Source organism: Varanus komodoensis, unplaced genomic scaffold (genome assembly GCF_004798865.1).
Source record: "Varanus komodoensis strain SLA01 unplaced genomic scaffold, ASM479886v1 scaffold2, whole genome shotgun sequence".
Taxonomy (NCBI): domain Eukaryota; kingdom Metazoa; phylum Chordata; class Lepidosauria; order Squamata; family Varanidae; genus Varanus; species Varanus komodoensis.
Genome location: NW_025335568.1, coordinates 26,846,625 through 26,868,829, shown reverse-complemented (window position 1 = coordinate 26,868,829; position 22,205 = coordinate 26,846,625). Strand labels below are relative to the sequence as shown.

Genomic DNA, 22,205 nt, shown 5'->3' with positions numbered 1-22,205 from the left:
CAAAGCAGTAGTATTTAAATAAAATAGGGGTTTTATTTAGTTATGTGGTTTCCTAAATGCAAGTAAAACAAATATGCTAACTAAGATTCCTCTAAGGTGGGATATCGGAGATGTTTCCTAAGCAAACTGAAACTTTTCCAGTGCAAATGACCATATGCTAGCCACCATTTTTCCTCTGCAAAAGAACATTTGAAAATTAGCTGCAGAGGGCCTGAGGAGACATGTTGTACCTGCCACATGCAAGCAAGAGCTAAAACAACCCTCTGCATCTCTGTGCTCCAGCTCCAGGCTGTGAGGGGAAAGCAGCAGAACCAAAATAAATCTCAAGCTTTTATGAGTGGTGGTCAGCACAGTATTGAACTAGCTGGCCACTTATGGCACAATCCTGAGTATGTTGAATCAGAGCAGTCCTTCAACTCCCAGTTCTTCTGGCTGGAGAATGCTGAGAGGTGTAGGGCATTTTCCTGTCCAAGCATGCATAGGAGTGCACCCTTGCTTGGTATAAGGGAACTTCCCTTGTTTGCATGGACCACACTACAGCCACTTGTCAGGCTTGGAGGGACACTAAGCAATAATCAGCTGCACTGGAGACTGGCTGAGCACGTATTTATTTATTTAACACTTTTGTATGCAACAGCCTCATTGCTCTCTGTACAGTTTACTTAATAAAACTGCACTTGTCCTGATGAATGAATTGTAGCTATTGCAAATCAGGATAATTAGGGTAAAAATTTCAAAAGGAGGCTCCTGCATAGCATACTGTTTGAAATTTGTAATATCAAAGAGGCACCATTTTTCTACAAAAAGGGCTTGTTTTGCGCACATAGTGCTGTATTGCCAGACCTTGCTTGCATGGAAAATGTGGCAGGACTCTAAGTTAAACAGACAATTAATTGTCTAAATTGCTTTGAATTGAAACACAAACTAATTTGATGAGAGATTTCCTGTGAATTGCTGAGACGAAGTGCTACAGTGTTATGGACAACGGAGAGCCACAGAAGTGTTGTAATTATGGGTGTAGATCTGGGAGTCAAGAGATTTAGTGCTAGTCCCTACTTTGCCAAAAAGGTCACGGGGTGACTTTGGGCCCATCACAGACTGTCAGCCTAATCTACCTCACAGGGTTTTTGTAATGACAATAAATTGAAAAAGAGAACCTTGTAAGCCACCTTGGTTTCCTTGCAAGAGGAAGAAAGAATATTAATGTAATAATAATTTTTAACTTCCCCCTCACTTTAATCAGAGTCTAGATTGGAAAAGTTGAAATCGTAGCTTGCAGGTTACAATGCATTTAAAATGCTGTGCCTCCTATGTATGTTTCCCCCCAAAGCTCTGCAATTCTATTCTTGTGCTGCTGCTTTAGCAGAATTTGCAGCAAGCATCATTTCACAGAGAATTTGTTTAATGAGTGTCACCTTGTGACACAGCTTGGCTTGTGACTAACGCTTGGGGCTTCATTTTTTGTTATTCTCAAAGGAGGAAGAGATACGAAGAGATATAATTCATAGGACACAATCCCCCCCCCCCCCCCCCTTTAAAGCTAGAATGGTAAAAATGTATTTTCAAAGATGGCTGTATTCCCTTCAGGCAAGGGATAATGCATTTTTTTTGCCACATGTATAACCTTTTCAAATTTCTTTTATTATTTTAAAGTCCTGAAACCATAAGTAGACCAGAAACTGGACTGCTGGTTTCAACAGAGATATAATTGGAAAGTTTCCCCACAAAATATAAGCTTGATTTTTCAGCAGCTTTTTTTCCTCCTACACCTATGCTGACCTCTGACATTTATAATGTCAGTTCACCTCCTGGCAATTCTTTACCTGTCAACAACTTTAGCACTGCACTGAAAGGAAAAAAGGAGAGAACTTGAAAAGGTTAGTAGTTCAGGGAAAATATGTATTATTCTTTCCCTGAAGGGAATCTCACTATAATCCTAAGAACATTATAGAGTGGAGGTTTATTTTTTATTTATTTATTTTCTAAAGTGGACTGAATAGATCATAATAAATAATCTTCAGTGTAAGATGTCTTGTCAGGGAAGGAAAACACAAACCACAAATGCAGTTTTACTACCATGCTTCTCTTTATGCTACACACAGTTCTTTGTGACAAATGTTTGTTTCAAAGTTACAGTCTTTTTTAGCATTTCATAAGGCATTTATCACATGTTTACAGAATGGAGGGTAAGGAACCAAGAATATGAGAGGATGTCAGACTCTTCTAGTCTAATTTGTCATGCTGTTTGTGGCACGTAAAGGGTAACTGGTCCCTGGCAAGCCCCAGATGCGTGCTACTCCTCAACTGGGATATTTAATCTTATTCATACTGTGAGGATTAGCCTCTGAGAGGGTAACAAAATTTATCCTAGTGGCATAAATGGAAACTCTACCAACAGTTGCTCCTCTTTTCATTTCAGTAATAGAATGGGAGATGCCATATCTGGAAAAACCATCCCTGTACATCATTCCTAAAATGTACAGCAGCTAGTTAGGGTCTGCCAACATTAAGTGTGTATGGAAGAAAATGTGTAGATACATGAAATATTCAGTGTATCCAAACCCAATTCCAGTTGAGTGGATTTATTAGTCTCAGCAAGCACATCCATCAAAAATAGCACCCAGCAATCTTGGGACCCACTGTATCCCTTCCTGTTGCCGAACATGTGCCCAGAATCAGTGGGGGAGATGTATGCCAGTACCCTTATTTTCCATCCCACTGCTTCCTTCAAGTTTTGCCCTGCCAGCCTGGCAATTCTTCTCCCTTCTCATGTTCTTCCTCCCTGGTGGGATTGCCCTGCTTGCAGCATTGGCTGACATGAACTGGAGTACCTTTTTCAAGTGTCTGTCAACATCACAGCTTGGTTTTACATTTTAAGAATAGGCTAGACATACACATGACAGGAATGTCATGAGTGGAGCTGGCTGAAGCCCAGGGGTCAGACTAGATGGCTCAGGAGAACCCCTTCTGACTTGCTCAGTTTCTATGTTTCCATGTTTTTAACAGGCTTTAACAAAATCCTGTGGCCATAATACTTTTTATTGAGGCTGCAGATATGTTACCATGTCTTCCAAATGACTTTATGATCTTCCTTTGCGATTTCCTGACAAATATGTGCTGATCAGTTCATCTCAAACAAGTAACTTGTTCACACTGCAGACAACCTTTATTACACCTTTTCCTTTCATAAAAGGCAAGAAAGGACAAAATGAATTCTCTTAATCATACTGCCCTTTAAACCACGTGTGACAGTGAAAACATATATTACATCTCACCATCTTTTAAAAGCTGTCTTATGAGAATATTTCAGTTTCCTCCCTGCAAATACAACCATTGCCCTTCACCTTTTCTCTCAAATAAATCTGAATGTTGGTTGTGTTTTATTGCTCTTTCCTTGGAAATTAACATAGTTTATAAAGAGGCACATGGAATACAGAGAATGCTTTCAGTTCTGGTTTAGAACCATGTTTGGCCCCTGGCTGGTACCTGATAATGGGCTTCCAACTGCCATTTCTCTCAGAGTAACAATGGCAAAGGTTCTTAATTCTGTTTTCCTACTGCACAGAGCCCTCTGGGTAAGCCATGTAATCATCTCCTTTTGACTACCTGCCAGCATGCCTGCTTCCTTATACAGCAAAAAGGTCCCTTTTTGGGTCTGTGTTGATTCCAAACCCTTGAAGTAGCAGAAGTTCCACCCAGCTTTGGGTTTATGATGAAAATAGGAAGTAAAAATGGAACAAGCATTCAGATCATACAACTTGTACTTATTTCACATTGTTGTTTTGGTAATTGCGTTGCTCCAACAGCTTGTCCCAGCTGATGCCAAGAGCTTAGAGGCCGGTGCTTGCTGCTAACTACTGAGGACATAGCCACCATTTGTTTGAAGAGGGCTTGTGTGTATTCACGCCTAATTGAAACAAAAGGAGCTCGCACAGTGGCAGTGCTTTGTGATTGTATTTCTGTTGCAGGATATCATTTTTCCAACACAGCGCTCACTTTTTATGCAGTACTGTGTGCCTCTCCATTTTATACTTTCAGTGCTTCTACTTCTGATCCTCGAATCAAAGACTAACCACTGTTCTGTGTTTGGATGGCAAAGCCACACAGACTGTGATGACCAGTAGGATTAACAGCTTTTTCCCCAGCAGGGCTTCTGAGTCTTTAAGCCAGAAATGTACAAAAGTTTTGCCCATTAAATTTTGAGGGTGAAAAGCTGTTTAAAATTCTTCTTGCTTACCCCTCTCCTGATCTTTCATTGCTTTCCATTGCTGTTTCTTAATCTGACCTGCAGCTCCATTTTATAAAGGAGACTTTTTCCTGAGGTAATCCCAGCCAGTCGGGGACCACCTAGGCAAGCATCACAAAACTAAATCAGAAAGAAAGTAGGAAGCGTTGCCCTCACTCTGAATTGGCTGTGTGGTACCGTCAGGAAGCCTATTCTGGATTGTTATAATGAAACCAAATCAAGAAGGGCTTGTAAGTGGGCTTCCCATGGGCAGCTGGTTGGCTAACTGGGTGAACAGAATGCTGGGCTAGATGTGCCCTTGGTCTGATCCAGGATCATTCTTCTTGAGCTTTCCATCTGAATAAGTGAATTATCTTGCTTGTTGGGCAGTCCAGCGTGCAACAGTAATTGAACTTCTGGGTGATGGTTTTTGTACAATCAACCCACCCACTGCCATTTCAGTGGGGCCTTATCTCTAACAGCAGAGTGATATGCAGAAATTCAACAGCTGAAATATTTTCCCATGTGCAGACATGGGGCAAACTTTGCTTGCTGAATTTCTACCTGTTCTGTAGCCCTGCCAGGGTGGTGGTGGGAGATGAGGTGACAAGTCACAGTTTTTGTTGAAGCATCCACAAGACCAGTTACCAGAGGGAGAAAAATCCATTTGTTGTGGTTTGATCACAGGACTACAAATACCATTTAAAGTGCCTTTAGAAGCTAATTGAAGTTACTGATGGGAACAGAAAACATGTTCTGAAAACTCCAGCTGAAAAAGAAAGACTATTTTATCTGGAAAAAAACTGAGCACCTTTCTCTATATCCTGTCCTTTCCTCTCCAGCCAGCCCCTCGTCTGTTTATATTATTTGTATTTGAATGCCAAATCACCGCTTTAAACTCAATTCGTACAAAGCCGAATACTCTTTTTTGTTCCATACTTCAATTATCCCACTCAGTTGCTCTTCATATCAGCACCCACCCTAATAACCCAGAACAAACCTTCAGACTTTATTTTTTTATCTCTTCATCTCTTTTGTTCCCACATCCAATCTGTTGTCAAGTAGTATGGAATGCTGGAATACACCTACCTTCGCAGCTAAAACTATGATTCATTCCTTGTCAGCTCCTACCCTGACTGCTAAAATAATAATGGTAACCCTATTTATAAAAGCACTTTTTGGCCACAACAAGAGCTCCAAAGCAGTTTGCAGAACAAAACTGCTTCTCTCTCACCCCTGCTATATTTTTTTTTTCTTTTTATTTCTTCAAGGAGGTAAAATAAGGAACACTTCTGCATGTCATTATTGTTCTTTGGTGGGCGTATTTAGTCTCCAGTTCTTCCTGTCAGCATGATGCCACCTGGTCTAAGGAATGTATTCCAATCTGGCAATCACATGCTCTTCTTTACTCCAACTCATTTTACAAGCCCAGAGAGGCAAGTGGCGGTGTTGGGGTGCAGCCCTCCACACCTGCTTCTATCAGAAATGGGTGGAACTAGTGCAGTTGTGACACTTGGCACTTATGTCCCACAGAGGCCCTTCCTTGCTCCAGCGTATGTCATGGGCTTAACAAAAGGGGCAGTAGTGTTTGCATGCAGCTTTTTATACCTATTTTGAATTTTGTTTTTTCCAGAATTGGGCAGGGCTAATGCCTCAGTAATGGTTGGTACTTATGGCCCCCAATGATGCCAACAGAGAAAGCCTGACGGTCAGTGCTTGCAACCACCACAACAATGCCATCGGCTGTTCCACAATCTCCTTCAGTGGAGTCTGCAGCTCAACAACATAATGGCTGCCTAAAGATGGTGGGTTAGGCCCCTTTGGTAGTGATGCAGGCTGAGGCCTGGGATCAAGCCAAAATGCCGAGAGTACGCTTCTGCCTCGTTCCAAGAGAAAGGGTGTCAGTGGAGCCAAGGGGCATCAGAGCAGCCCATGAACACTGCTCCTGCAGTGCCAGAGTATGGCAACTAGGAGTGTTATCAGTTCAAGAGGCACTACCCTGGGTACCTACCTAAGGTTCTCTATTAACTTTCACAACATTCAGGAGTGGGCTTGTTGGGGTTTTTTTCTCTTAAAGTGGCAGCACAAGCTTGATGGACATAGAACACGACATTCATTCATTTATTTAAAATATTTATATGCCATCCTAAATTCAATTAGGATCTCAGGACAGTTTATATAAAGACAAGAAAACAACAATAAAATCCATAACAGCACCTAGAATGAATAGTATATAAAATAGATAATAAAATAATTTTAACAATTAAAATACTGGGTGATAAGATTTTAGACAAGTGCCAGAATGAATAAAGGGTCAGTGCCAGGCAAACCTCTCTGGGGAGCAGATTCCACATTTGAGGCCCTTCCCCTGGTAGCCACTACTCTTTGAAAGAGGCTCCTGGAGAAGAACTTTAGGGTACGGGCAGATGTACATGGAAGGAGGTTTCATATATGCATTGGATGCACTCAAGAAAATAAGCATTCTGAAGGCATATTTCACTCTTTTAAGAAGAGAGATTAGGGACTGACAGTCACCATTAGCCAATGAGGTTGTGAGTGGATCACCTTGGCATTCACAGCATAGTTAAATTCCAGCCAAAGATCTAATTCTGCATTCAGTCCTGAGTTTCACAACTTCAGCAGCTGTACAGAGACAACTTGGTATATAACACAAACTCTCATCACAAAGCATGTGTATCATACTAATTAAGTGCGGAGAGGCTGCTGTAGTGGACAGCGACTGTGGGACCTAAGTGTCCTGAGCTGGTGTATCTCTTTCCCAACCTCTCACCCATTCCCTTCCCAGCAGATCACAACAAGAAGCCTCTAACTACAACTTTTATTATGTTAATATTGGCCAGCCAGGACTGGCCTTGTTGTACAAAGAGAGTAATATGAAATTCATTCACAAGAGGTATCTATGGGGTTAAGACCTTCTAACTGCAGAGTTAGTTCTTGTCCATATTAGGAATTGCTTTTAAGCTGAATTCCCCACCAAATGGAGTTGTTCTACTCCCAGGAAGATTTGTGCAGCTTGTGAGCCTGATGGTGAGAACACTGGTCATTACTTAATTTGCCTGCTCTTGGACTTGATGTCGAACCATGAGGCTGCTAAAATCACATGCCTCCCCCTCTGCCTCATCCTGTTTCCCAGTGTCTCCCCAGTAACAGCCACTGATCAGCCACTTGACCTATCTCAGGGCTTGTTCAGCCTGGCATTTCAGCTTCTTCTGCTTCAGATTCAGAGTCTGAAACATCTACCTTTGAATGCTGTATTTTGGGAGAAGCAGGCCAGTCCCTACACTTAAGTCAGATTGGACCCAAGTAATTCTGGCTATGCTTATTCTAGTCATTAAATCCATTCTTTACACATTTTTTGTCATGGACCTAATTTTGGCAATAGATTTACCTCACAAGTTGCTTGGTAATAACAGCACAACTAATGGCATATAATCCATAGCAGTAAATTTAGTGTTCAGAAAATGAAATAACTGTTGGTTAATAAATCTGTTTCATAGAGGTGATAGAAGCAAAAAATCCTTTTAGTTTAATATACTGCTGTTATTTTAGTTGCAGAACAAATGTTTACAGGCCACAAGAGTATGTTTAACTTTCAGACCATCTATTTTCCAATTAATTTTGCATTGTGTACACTGTGTATGCAGGTCCCTGATATTGTCTCCATATTACTCAAAAGAGTTCCATCTCAGGTATTCAGAGACCCAGCAACAGCTGCTCTTGCTCCATTAGACTCACAAAGCAACCGAATAATGAATTAGGCTTCAGCCTGTGCTTGAATATATTTCTTTAAATTGGTGAAGAGAAATTCATTTTTTAAAATGGATGGCATTCCCCCCATGCCCTGCATATTCAGTCTTTGAAATTCTGCACCCGTACACTTGCACTTTCACATAAGCTGTGTAGGATTAGCCCTGTAGCTACTATCAACATGCACCGGTAACTATACATAGAATATATCCCTACCACCACTGTCACAACCTAGCAGAATACAGAATACAGAAAGAAGTCTTCACTATTCTTAAAGAACAGCAGGGTATAGGTATTAGCAACAATCGGTCCAAGCAAAATTGACATTGTGGTTGGATGCAAAGAAAGGGGAGTTTACTTACTCTTCTGCCAACTCTTCTGGTTGGGCTTCATATGTGGTGTGAGGGCTGTAGTGGCACACTGGCTCCACATGCCTGCATCTAACCATGTTTGGAGCTCAGCTGTTGGGTACTTCCAGATGGGTCTTTTTGTCCTGCAGTGGTATATACTCACCAGGACCACTGATTTTTTGAAATGAATTACTTGTTTTATGGTGTGTTTTTATTACTGATTGAGTTTTTATGGTATTATATTTAGTACATGAAGTGTTTTGATATACTCCATTCTCTTTATTGCCATCATTTTAATTCCAAACAGAAGTGGGACAGAAACTTTAAGTAAAGGTTACAGTAGGAAATTCACAGCCACCTTGCATAGTGCTAACATTCATTTTACTGATGCATCCCTGTGGCTGTGTGGATTTTCAGTGCTTTTGGGGCATGGCATTGGCCTTATCCCAAGAGAGTAGGCAGTCTAATTGAACACATGGTTGTTGGTTCATTTCCTCCAGTTGTGGCTATTTCCAAACAATAGACTGGCTCTGCAAAGCAGTTTGCGTGTCTTCGTTGCAACAGTGATCGGAATATCATCACCATGAGAAAACAGAAATATTTGAATGAATAATAGCAAAAATATACAGGATTAAACTATTCACCTGCCTCTTGGAAGATGAGTGACACCATCCTTTTTCTCTTGGTGATGTATGCCATAGGACTGGGACCATTATAGAGAACATTATTTTCTCGTTCCTGCTTATCTTACCTAATTTTCTGAGTTGGGGTGTGAGGCAGCAGACCATTTCAGATCTAGAAGAAGAGTTCTTAAACTTTTTGTGGATGGCTTGAAAATTGTTAGCAGCTCATTTAATACACTTCTTTTCATTCAAATCAAAGCACATACGTAGCTCATTTTAAAAATACTTTTCTTCTATAGGGCTTGTATTATTATCAAAACTAGTGCCATATTATGAAAACCATAGATCCTAGGCTAGTCTGCAGAGAAGGGCTCCTAATATTTTTGGAAATATTAGTGGACTGCTCCAACACTTTCTCCTTGAAATCACTTGCCCAAGGCCAGAGCTTTGTAAACCCATTCAGTAATCTGGTCCAGTCAAAATGACCTTGATCTCCATAAACAGAAAAATAAACTTAGTACAGCAGGGCAATTTCAGATTTTCTCAGCTGTTCTGCAATCTATCTATAGACTTTCTGAATGGAGCTCATAGACAACTGGTGGTCCACAGACCACCATCTGAACATCTCTTGTCTTGAAGGGAATGAAGTTTCATCATGTTGAGGGGCACTTTTAGGACATACTGGACCCAGCTCACTTGGATATAATCCTATTGCTCTCACCCTAGATGCACATAGACCTCTAAACTTGGTCAGAGCAAACTGCAGCAGAAGCTATCTCTCTTGCACTTTGTTCCAGGTGTTTTATCTGGATAGCAACTTATGGCCATCTGGATAAAGCACCAGGGAGTAAGAGGGAAGGCGATTGGGGTGCCAATAGGAACTGGCATGGGTAGATGGCCCTTGCCTCCACCTCTCCCTGCCTCCAGCACTCCCCCTTCTTCATTCCCCAAGCCACTGCTGAGAGGCAGCAGGGCCAGTTCTTTCTGGGCTACCTGCACAGGGGGAAGGGCAGAGGCTCAGCCATTGGAATCCCAGCACCAAGGCCAAATGTAACATTCGTCACATGCAGTTTGTTTAATTCATTTATATACTTCCCAATAGCCGAGGGAAACAGAATGCATGCGTTTCTTTCATAGCTATAGTACATGACAGGAAACAGAGACAAAAAGAAATACAGAAGTATTCCTCTAGATTTATGGACAGGTGTATTTGTACGTTGAACTCTACTTGGCCCTTGGGTGTAATTGCTCTTCTACAGACTCAGAGAGACTGATAATGTCTTCCTGTCATGTTTTATTAGCAAGTCTTACAAAACAAATATACTACTGAATGGCAGTGTTCTGTATGTCCTTATATCTGGTTGAAAACCTTAACGTTTAGTTTCTTCATCATTCACAAGATGCCCTTAGGAGACTGGTAGCATCTCATCTTTTGAAACAGAGTGGAAATACAGTTCCACTAGCCTAGAATATTTATTTCAAAATGGCAATGAAGGTAGATGGATTAATCCAACTGTGTTGGATCCAACGGGGTCCTTTTTGTACATAGCAGTCATTCCATTCAGAAAAGGGGGATGTAATTTTCATCAATTCATTCCTTTCCACTGCTGTTCTGTAGGGATCCAGATTTCTGGATGCTATATGTGAAGCATATTCAGTGACATGGTTCACCTATCACACTAACCTATGGTTTATTTAACCAATGGATAGCTGAATCCTGGATTGTTGAGATAAATGAACCCAGATGCACTAACAAATTATAACTTATTAACCATGAACAGCTCAGAAAGAGAACCCCTGTTTTGTTGTTTGTGAACTCTGGATTGTTTAAAGCATGGTTTATTGTTACATGTGAATCCAGAACCAATGAGTTGTTTTGCCACACTACAGAGGCAGTAGCTGAGAGTTGTAAAACCCCTAGCTGCTCCACTAGCCAGTATTATAGTAACACAAAGGAATTTGTGATATTGGGAGAGGACTATGAGGTAAGTAGGAAGCAAATCCAGGGCCTGAAAATACAAAACATGGGTTGTTTGTTTATCTCCAGGACAAGCCCTGTGTAAGGCAACAAATCATAGTTAGCATTATATTCAAACTAGGTCACTGACTATTGATGCCTGAGAAAAGAGCATTAGCTTCCATGATCAGAACTCCATTTACAGATACTTGATTCCAATCTAGTATTTTCTGAAGAATGTGTTTGTAATCAAGTTGGAGTACTGGCCTGAAAAACCATGTCTGCATTGTGAAAAGAAAGCTAATTCTTGTATCTCTTTTTAAAGGAGTGATTTGTGGAGTGGTATCATATACACACGTATGGGAAATACCCTGTAAGCATTGCATGTCACTTTGAGACAATTCTGATCAGAAAGCTCAGCATTCTTCAGCTGAAAACCCTTAAGTGATATGCAGGCTAAGATGCACTTCCACCTCAGTTCTAAGAATAGCTTGTGCTGAACAACTTTGTATGAGGCCACAGAAGGACTTGGAAGAGTGTAGAGGGAGGAAGTGTGATGTAGAACTAATTTCTATTAAAAACACACACACAACAGTAATGGTAAGTTACTGTTACCTTCAATTAGTTGCTTGCATTCATAGATAGTGTGACCAGCAAGCTTATAACTTAGAACAGAGGGGAGTCATTTTAGTTTGGAAATTATCTATGAAAATATAAGATTTCTCTGGTGCATGCAGAAATGCACTCTCACACAACTACCTCATTTTTAATCTCTTATAAAAGAACATTTCTGCTATATTTTGTTCCCACTGTAACCAGCCAGAAGCTGGCAAATATTGCTGGCAGATATGGCTTGTGCTCAGAGAGAAAAAGGATGCCATTAAAAGGAAAGGCAACATCAGTGGGAGAAGGCCCTGTATATGGATATGTGGATAATAAAGGCTAAGAAGATTAAAAATAAAGCCAGTATCTCATAGCTAGCACAAAAAAGAAATGCTGTACTTAAAACTTCTAATGCACATAGGAAGGTTTTCAATGACTTCTATGGTATGCTGCACAGTTGGGGAAATTGTGTAAGGAGGTTTTGATATGTGGGAAATGTTCATTCAATCTAGTGTGTTATCCATCTGCTCACAGAAATGTTATAATGTGGAAATACATCTCTCTCATTTACACAAGTAATCATGAAAGGGATGTATTGGGGAGTCTGATCTTTGATGCAAGAAAATTTATCTACTTCTTTTCCAGTCAGTGATATTAAAAGTTGAGGATCTAAACTTCAGTGGGGTATGCAAAGAAAAGGGTGAAGAAGGACAGCCACTAATTTGCTCTTTGGAGACGGTTTCATTCTCCAGTATTATCTTCCATATTGTATCCTGTATGCTTTGTTGAAACTCACAGCACATGTTCACACAGTTCGTGTCCAGGATCCCCTCTGCATGATCTTGCTTTAAAAAAATACACTTTGCTCAAGCTCTGTAGAGGACCATATAAAGTCTGTTTGTCCCATGCTATTCCAAAGAGTTTCAGAGTGCCGATGCATGTGAAGATGCTGAATTTAAGAAACACGTGCCAAGCCACATTGACTCAGTCAGTGTGTTGCATTCCATCTAAAGGACAACTGTTGCTCAGCATTTTTACCCTTTATTTGAATCTTACTAAGTTTTGAACTGACTACCATGGGCTATTTTTTTCCAAATCTGCTATTACTTGACTCTTACATTATTTGCAAAAAAATTATTTTTTGTGTTATTGTTTTTATTATGCATTTCTTTATTGTTAGCTGCTGTGAAGAAGGTCTTGGGATAAGAGCTCCAGGGTTAACTAAGCCAGCCACCTTTTCTTTTCTTCTTCTCTTGATAGGTAAGTTGGATGATTTTGGGTCTTAGTAAAGGGAAGGGGCATATTCCATCATGAAGACAACTGGCCAGGCTTTATTGCTTTGACCTTTTGGTACTTGACTGCATACAGGTGGGATACAGCCCTGGGTGGAGATGTCTTCAAAGCACCAGAGAAGCTTTGTCGTCCTCCACACTGGGATCTGATCAGAAGTACTCTTGCTGACTAATGGTGCTGAACCTCTATTCTCAGGAGACCTATTAACTAGATAATGTAAATCGGGGTAAGTATTTGTTATTTTCTGTCATAGTGTCTACTGAAGAGATTGCATACTCTTAGAAATTGTGATTGTACTTTGTCTTGGGGTTCTGTTGCTTCTGTTTGCAGACTTTACTCTTTGCTTCCCCTTCCTATATAAGCCTTTGCCCCCACTCTTTTTACCCTAGTGGGATTGGCTTTTTGGGGTGGATTTGGTCCTAGGTCACTGGCAGGTATATCCAGGCAGGTATGTCCCATCCTTCTTTTATAGCTGCATCATATGAGTTTATTTTTTTTACAAAAGTAATTTTTGCACACTGGAACCACTAGGATAGTTTAATGTACCCAATTCACCCACCACTATGTAATTCTGTGGTCATAACCTTATTTTATTTATCCATACAGCAATATCCTCAGAAGGAACAGAGAGAATTTAATTTGCCTGTGGTAAATTCTTAGACCCAGAAGGTTCTTGTCTGGAGAAAACAATAATGCTAAGGAAAGTTGCAGAAGGAGAGGAAGATCAAGTATGAGATGGATCAATTCCATAAAGGAAGCTTCAGCTTGAGTTTACAGGAATGTGAAGGTCGGGGCATTTTCATGACTTGAAGGCATGTGCAACAAAAACGTCCTGTCACAAAAGGTGTACTGATACTAATAAACTGGGAAGAGATTGCTCTTTAGGCACTTGATGACATGTAACAACAGAGAATGCTTTAGAACTTTTTCTTTGAAAAAAATCTATCTATCTATCTATCTATCTATCTATCTATCTATCTATCTATCTTTCTATCTTTCTATCTTTCTATCTTTCTATCTATCTATCTTTACTTACAGGTGGGATTACTATAGATTTTGTCTGTGTAAGAGTTGCTTATGAGGGAGATGCTTGGATCATGACTTTATATAAGCATATAAGTCCCCTGAAGCAGACTAATTCGGTGAAACCATGGCAAATATTTGCCATGTTTTTCACCACATATTGTGAAGAATCCTTGTTTACAGACCTATAAGTGTCTTGATATAAGCCATATTATTTGAGACTTCTTTAAAAATAATAATTCTATGTTCACTGGTTAGGTTCTTCCAGTTCTTCTATCACATCTGCTTATACAGCATCCTATTGTTTTGCCTTAGAAAGAGCAGTGAGAATGCAGTCAGGCTAGAGAAAATGCTTAGAACAAGACATTGCTGTTCAAAAAAGGGGTACAGAAGAGCATAGAGAATCATTAGAGCATGATGGCCTCTATCCAATCTGAGATTATACTGTGGAGGATGGGAACCAACAAGAGAAGATGCCAGACTGCCCACAGGATGTAACTTTCTGAAATCTAGGTGCTCACCCTGAATACTTTCAGCACAACCACCTCCTTGAGGTCCTGTTCTTTCTTATCACAAGGAAATGGCCCACTGTCATGCTGATTTAGAAGCATTCTGGCATCTCTGGAGCAACAAAATATGCCATAACCGATGCCATTTCTGAGTCACAGAAGGAGGCTGCTGCGGCAACAATTAGCTGCTTCACTAAGGATTTACATCCTTCTCTTTCTTACATTTCAGGAGTGGGTTAGCCCAAGGAAGGAAGCAATAAAAATGGATGAAGATCTGCTCAAAGGCAGAGGAATTCTTATTGTGGATCAGCAAGCCTGCCTTGTCACAGAGAAAGCACCACAGTTCTGTCAGAATGGAACACCACCAATGGCGACAATAGTGTCACAGGCTTGAAAATGAAGAAAGATCAGCATGGCAGTCAGCCATGTCTAGAAGTGCTGCAGTAAGAAATAAAGTGTCACCTGAGGTACAGAATGTTAGCATTATGTCAAAATGTAAAACAAAAGAACTGTATGCCTAGCAAAATGGGTAGTGTTAATTACTGAAGCAGGCAAATTTAATAATGTATATACATCAAATACCCTCTGCCTAGGGATAGATGGGACAGACATTTGATGACAGGAAGAAGCCCAAGGTACTCTGAAGAAAAGCTGTCAGAATCCTGCCGTTCCTTCCTTCCTAAATACTGAATTTGCACCGCGCTACAAGGTATTAAGGACAAATGAAGCCAGGAAAGCTGAAAGGAATAAAAACTATGTTCCACCTGCTCTCTGGAGAAATGCAAGATGTAGGATTCTTCTACTGGCAAGAAATAATTGGCCTGTTTAACCTGATCCATTGGACAATGGTTCTCAAAGGCAAGGATAGGTGTCATCCCATGAACGGGACCACATGGCCCCTCTAGAACCAGTAGGGGACCGTGCCCTCTGCCGCTGAAGTTGTCCTTGCTGCTGAATTTGCTCATGCAATAACAAAAATACAATGCCGTAGGAGGAAACAAGATGTGCATTGAGTAAGTACCTTGGTTACAAGCAGATCTGCACTCCCAGTAGGGTTCTGGGAAGCACCATTATGATTCCTAACAAGGTGTATGTTCCTCATACACTCTGTTTAATTCCAAAGTTGTGCCTTTTCTGCAGCAAATTCATGCTGCTGGCATGGGCCATGTGTTTTCCACCCATCCTTTATGAAAGGATGGTCTATTCCCTTAACCATTTTTAGAATCGCTACCAAGAATGGGGGATGCAGCCCATTTGGATCAACGCAGTGGCACCACCTTTAAAGTTACCAGAAGTAATTCAGTTTTTACTCCCAAATGAATTACAGTGCTCTGAGCCTTGTCATCACCCACCCTGCCTTGCTATCTCCTAGTACATAGTCCAACTAACTGGTTACAAAGGATATCAGGCCTGCAATCCTATGCATACTTACTGGGAAGATGTCATATTGACTCCAGTAGGACTTGTTTCTGACTAGGCATGCATAGGATTGTAGAAGAGTGTTTACTGTTGATAGTGCTGTCCCTAAGCAGCGGCCGCAACCTACAGATACACACTTGCCATTAGCAGTCAAAAGTATGCTAACAACGTCCTATGTTCCTTCTATACTCTGATAGAATTTAGGCACGTGACAGGCTTTCTGAACACAATGGCCTTTGCTGCCCAGGTAATTTCAGAGCTGCTATCAGATTATAGTTCAGCCAACAACATGAGAAGTGTAAACCAAGTCCATACAATGCATACACATTAGGAGTCCACTAGATGGTCGACTTTAGCACACAAGTTCTGATGTTTCCCATTACTATAAGTAGCACAGTATAGTTTTCTGCATAGGACTTAGGTTTCTGAACCCGAAGGATTCGGTAGCTTAGAATGCCTGGGAAGTAGTGAGCTAATACAAATTCTTGTATCAGTTTAGACATTCACATATGGTACTGGGCATTTTACAGTTTGCAGCTGTTTTTCTGGACAGAGGCAGGGATAAAAGAACTTTATAAGATCTATATAATTAGACCTGGAAGATCATGTTTGTTTTGATTGGCATAGAATGGAATTTCCCTGTCATCTCTTATACAGTGTTGTGTGTCTGAAGCAAGGCTGAATTTTGGTGAATTCAGGGCATTAAAAAGCTGTGAGTATTTATAACTCTATTTTGAAAAAGTCTTCAGGGCAAACCCAGATTTGCCATTGTAATGTAGATTGGTCGGTCTGGCAAATGAAATGTACAAAGTTGCTAGTCTTCTTCTAAAATCTATCCCACTCCTCCACACATATGTTAGTTATGCAGATATCTGGGTAGTAATGGAAGGGGAGATGGGAGCTAGTATTCCTAGATTTATTTTATTTATTTATTAGATTTATTTCCCACTGAGAGCATCTTACATCATTCTCCTTTTGCTGCTCTCAAGCTTATCCCCATGATGACAACCTGTGAAGTAGGCTGGGCTGTGAGTCTGTGACTGGTCCAAAGTCACCCAGTTGGTTACATGGCTAAGAGGGGACTAGACCCCAGTTTGCCTGAGTCCTGTGCTCTTAACCACTACACTAGAGAGGTTGTGGGCCACACTAGAGGCATTCAAGATGCAATTGGACAGCCATCTGAGAGGGATGGTTTAACTGGGAATCCTGCACTGAACAGGGGGCTGGGTCTTCCAGCCCCTTCCAATTCTACTATTCTGCGATTTTCCTGATAGGTATTCATCAGATAGGTATTCATCAGAGTAGTGTCAGAATCATATTCTTCTCTTCCCTCTTTTAGGTTCATTTGGTGAGATGCTTACTGCATTTGAACATCACAAGTAGTTATTCCTGTAGCATTTGTCAAAACATTGCTTAGGTTCATTTGTTCAGCTTCACAAGATTTTGTTGCTGTTGTTGATACCTAAATGTGTATCTATTTTGCCTTGAGTGATTCTGAGTATCTGTTTGGAGTACTCACTTCCAAAGTGGGAATTTCTTGCTGTGAAGCCTTAGAATGCTTAAGTTGACAACATAATTATCATAAACTAGGCTATAAATCTAAATGGCTGGTGACAAGATGACCAATATTTAATTGCATTTTATTTATTACTCATACTTCTAGGCAGCTTTATTTACATCTGCTCTAAAAGTATTCATGTATAATGATGCTTAGAAATAAAAGTAGTCCTACATACTGACTTGGAAATGCTGGGAATTGTATGATTTTTATTTTCCAAAAAATTAAAATTGCACCCTTAAAACATGCCCCCTTGTAAATGAAACTTATTGTTTATTTTTCTTAAAATAATTTGAGTTACTTACTGGATTAAGAACAACTGTGAAAAACAATTCTCCTCCCTGAATACTTTTGTTTAGTTCTTTTGGACCACCAGGATACTCCTTGTAGAAAATTGTATGAGTAAAAAGACCACACGTTTGTCGAGGAAGAACCTGTATAAAATGTAACAAGAGGAGGTATGAAAAAGAAAACAAAACTAGAAATAGAGCATGGTCTGTTCTAGCCAGTTCTAAGCACCTCTAAGTCCTAATCACTCTAATGTCAGAAATATCAGCATGTGTTCAACTTGCCCTTATATCACACTGAACATGGCTACCATGGTTGGGCCATATTGTTAATTTTCTCTGATGGTCAGGAAACTGCATAGAAGAAACCTGCACACTTATGGAGGGAAATTGGCCACTTACAGATCACCAAAGAAAGAGGAAATGTGCAGTCAAAAAACAGCACACAGAGAACACATGTCCATGCTCATTTATAAATGTAGAAGCAATCTAGAAGCACTGCTCTTTAAACAGAAATTCAATACATATCACCATGGTGGAAAAGGATCAGGTGGTTTGCATGCCTGCTCAGTTTGGTGTCTAAGTGCTATCTGCTGGTGGGCAATGTCCAGGGTTTCTTATCTTGCTGTAGTTCTTTATCTTTACACTGACTTCAAAGAGAGTATACCTTCAAATAGAGAACTATCCTCCATAAAGCAGAGCACTTGGTCACCCTTCCTGGAACATCTTGCAGATAAGTAGCAATATCATTTTGTGCCAGTAAATCCATGTGCAAAGGAACATCACCAGAACACAATGTTGCTGGATTAAAATTGAACTTTACTTAAATATATTCTCCTCTTTCCAAAGTAGCATACAATCATCATTCTGAACTGCAGTAAAATCATAATACACAAGAGACATACTACCACATAAAACTAAGAAAATCTATAACGGTATCTGAAATCACATCAGTAGGCAGGACCAAGTAAAACTTCAGAGCAGCAACTGCTCAGCTTCAAAGGGCTGTCTCTCATACCCACCAGCCATCTATATATCCCCAGCAGCAATGAGACATAGGGACTCTGAAGGTGATCATGGAAGTCAGCCGTTCTTAAGATGTTTTCTCCCTTTGGGCCCTTAAGAGCTTGAAAGGTTAACATTACTACTTTGTACCAAGTCTAGAAACAGAACAAAATTATACCCAAAAAGTTGGTAGAGCATTAAAGTTGTATGTTCTAGCCAATGGGCCCCACTCAACATCCAGTAGCTGCACTTTAAGCCAGTTTACATTTCCAGATCATCTTCAAAAGGAGACCAGTGTCAAAAGCATTACAGTAATCTAAGCTGGAGGAAACTAGTGCATGAACAACTGAGGCCCGACAAAGTGCAGCTTTGGTATACGGAGATTTTGTAACATTCTTGTCTTTTGAGATTAGTCACAAGTAACTGGGAAAGTAAGCAGACCATTCAGGCTCAGAAGCCAAGCAGCTCACCATGATGTTTTTGTGGATAAAGCCTCTCCTGTACCGTGCAGGTTTCAGATGTGGGTACTCTTCCGTGCTCGTGATTTTGATATTCCAAACCTTCTTCCAGGCATCATAAAGCTGAACATGAACAGGATACACACCAGAATGGTGTGGAGCCACAGCATATCCCATATCAGTTGGAATGCCATGTTCCTGAAACAAAGCAAAATCAAATTACAAACTAAGCCATCACAGCTAATGTGTGGGAAACTCCACCAAGCACGCATCTGAACAAGTGCACGAATGTTGTTTTTCACATAGTGCTTTCAGCTACAGTGCTGGTGAAAAGATGACAAAAACTGTAGGCAGTTGTGTTAGCCCATTAGAAAACAGTACAAAAGCAACACAGCACATCTTGACGATGACCAATTAAAAATGACAATGTGAGAGCGATCTCCCTCTCCCCAGCCTTTTCAGTGGTGAACTAGACATTCTATGTGTGAACTGGGATAAATATTTTAACATATTTTACTACTCGTGGAAGGAAAAACCCCTACCAAAAGCCCATGTGAGGTTGCTCAATATCACTTTTAAACCTCTATTTTTCAGAAATATATATATATGGATGCAGATAATCTGATGTCTATATGTTGAACCTTATAATATTCTTACACCAACTGTTTGGTACTTCCATATATATTTTGCGTAGGAGAAATAAGAGCTTCCAAAACCTAATGTTGGCTTGAGTCTTTCTGCTTCCTTTTTCACAAGGAAGGGCATTATAAAGTAGTTTCCATGTTTGTTTGCTTCCATTTCTATGCTAGCCCATAACCCAAAGGTTAATAAATTAACCAAAATTAAATTAAAATAAGTAATCAATAAAAAATGTAAAAGTATAAAAGTAAATTAACCAAAATTTGTTTAAATAAACATACACTGATTAGTTCAGTGCAATTATTGTTTTATCTGATTATTTTTTTAAGATCTCTCTGTTACAGGTTGTACAATAGTTTATGGTTCTTTCAGCAGATTACAATTCTTTCTCAAGAACAGTACCACCCAGGTTTTTTTTCTTTTATGATGATTTGTTATTTCTATCTATGTTGATCGAAAACTGCTATTTGGTAGCATGCAAATGACACTCCCTAGGTAATTTATTAATTTAGAGAGACTTATATGGATTATTTTTAAATCCTGGATGAACACCCATATGACTTGTTAATAGCAAATCTTTTTCCTCCAGATTTTAAATCTTTTCTCTCACTAAGCTTTACATTTCAAAGCTTAAAATGAAGGCTCCTTCGTGATTTTAAGTCTCTGCTTTTTATTTCATTAAGTTCAGTTCAGTTCTCCTTTGATTGTTTCTATCTGCAAATGTAATGCAATTTCTAAATTCTGTTTTAAAGGAAAATTCCTAAAGCAGTTCCTGGGAGCTTACTGATTTTATTGAACACATCTACTCAACACTTCTGCTGCTGAATACTGATTCAAGAGGCAGGCCTCTCTTTTTTGCTTGTTTTGTTAAAAACTCACAGCAGTTAGAACACAGCTTATGCTTTAACCTTTGTGCTGCTTTTACTGATTTACCTGGCTAACACAGGGGAGTATGAGGGTGTTCCTATCACAGTTGTCACAGGAAGAGGGAGATATAGGGTTGGAGGATTGATAGGCCAGCAAAAGAGAAGACTGGGTAGATGTCTTATTGCTATTCCCTCATCTGGTCTTTCCCCGAACCAGATGATTCCTGGCTGCTGTGCCCGTCTGTCCTCAAGCCTTGTGTTGCTGCTGTTAAATCCCAGGTTGGCTCATAGTAAGAGCTGATTTAATCTTGGATGAGGGGGACAACCTGACTTGCCATACCAAGACCTGCCTGGGGGAGAAAGGAAGGGTAACATTTTCCTAGTTGTACACCCCTGGGTACTTGGTGCAGCATCAACATCTTCTTGGGGCCTGGGGAGGGTGTTGGCCATGGTCCACAGGGACTGAATCCCTCTCCCTAGGCTGTCCACTCAAGTGCAGGTCTTGAGTGTCTGTACCTTGCACTGGGCAATCAAGACAGATTAGGGATTCTGCTGATGTACTGACCATCCTGCTGCCCAGCAGATACTCTGCCTAAGCTGACAGAGGTGGTCTTGGACTTGGTGTTGAAGACGCCCCAGGATGTTGTTCTTGGGGGAATCTCAATTTTCATGCCGAGGTTGCCTTGACTGTGGTGCCTCAGGACTTCATGGCAGCCATGACAACGATGGGCTGTCTCAACATGCACTTAAGAGGTCCCACTCTGGACCTTATTTTCTCAACTGGGCAGGAAGATGGTGATCTTGTAGTAGGTGTGTTGACTTCAATCCCTTTCTCATGGTCAGTTCACTTGCTTTAGAAGTTCAGACTTTCACCCCCTTTTAAACGTTTTTTCCTGTTTCATTGTAAGCCACACAGATAGATTGGGCTATGGGGCAGCATATAAATTCTCTCTCTCTCTCTGTATAAAATCATTTATATTGCAATAATCCACGCAACATGGATTTCCATTTACCAATTTTTATGAAAACTAGAACTGAAAATGAGAATAACTGACTGGTCAATTTGGGTGTTGAAGGCACTGCTTTGCAGTGGTTCCACTCTTATTTGACCAGCTTATTCCAGAAGTAGGTGCTGGGGGATTATGGTTCTGTGCCATGGCAATTATGCCATGGAATTCTGCAGGGTTCCATCGTATACCCCATGCTGTTTAACATCTAACATGAAACCACTGTTAGAGGTCACCAGTATACTGGTGACACCCAGCTCTACTTCTCCTTCTTATCTAATCCAGGTGAGTCAGTGACAGTTCTGAATGCCTACATGGAGTAATGGACTGGATGAGGACAAATACAGTGAGCCTTTATTCAGACAAGAAAGAGGTACTATTGGTAGGTGGATCATCTCTCCAGGTGAGTGATATTCTGCACTCTTCCTAAGGGACAGAGCTAGGGTGCATAGTTTGGCTCCTTGACCCAGAGCTATCCTTGGAATTTCAGGTGGTTGCTGGGGTGAGGAACACTTTCTACCAGTTTTGTCTGGTCCTCAATTATGTCCTTAACTGGACAGGCAGTCCCTAGCAGTGGTAATCCATGCTCTGGTAACCTCCCACTTTGACTATTGC

The 22,205-nt window shown here is 40.5% G+C and overlaps 1 protein-coding gene across 1 annotated transcript in view; it reads right to left on the bottom strand.

Annotated features, from left to right (window-relative positions):
* The window catches only part of LOC123023103 (bifunctional heparan sulfate N-deacetylase/N-sulfotransferase 3), an 81,979-nt gene that overhangs the window by 17,576 nt on the left and 42,198 nt on the right, over positions 1-22,205 (bottom strand). The window contains exons 5-6 of the mRNA XM_044429498.1: positions 19,091-19,276; positions 17,634-17,762 (exon numbers count right to left, since the gene is read on the bottom strand). Of these exons, the coding sequence (XP_044285433.1) occupies positions 17,634-17,762; positions 19,091-19,276 (315 nt within the window). The remainder of the gene's footprint in view (positions 1-17,633; positions 17,763-19,090; positions 19,277-22,205) is intronic.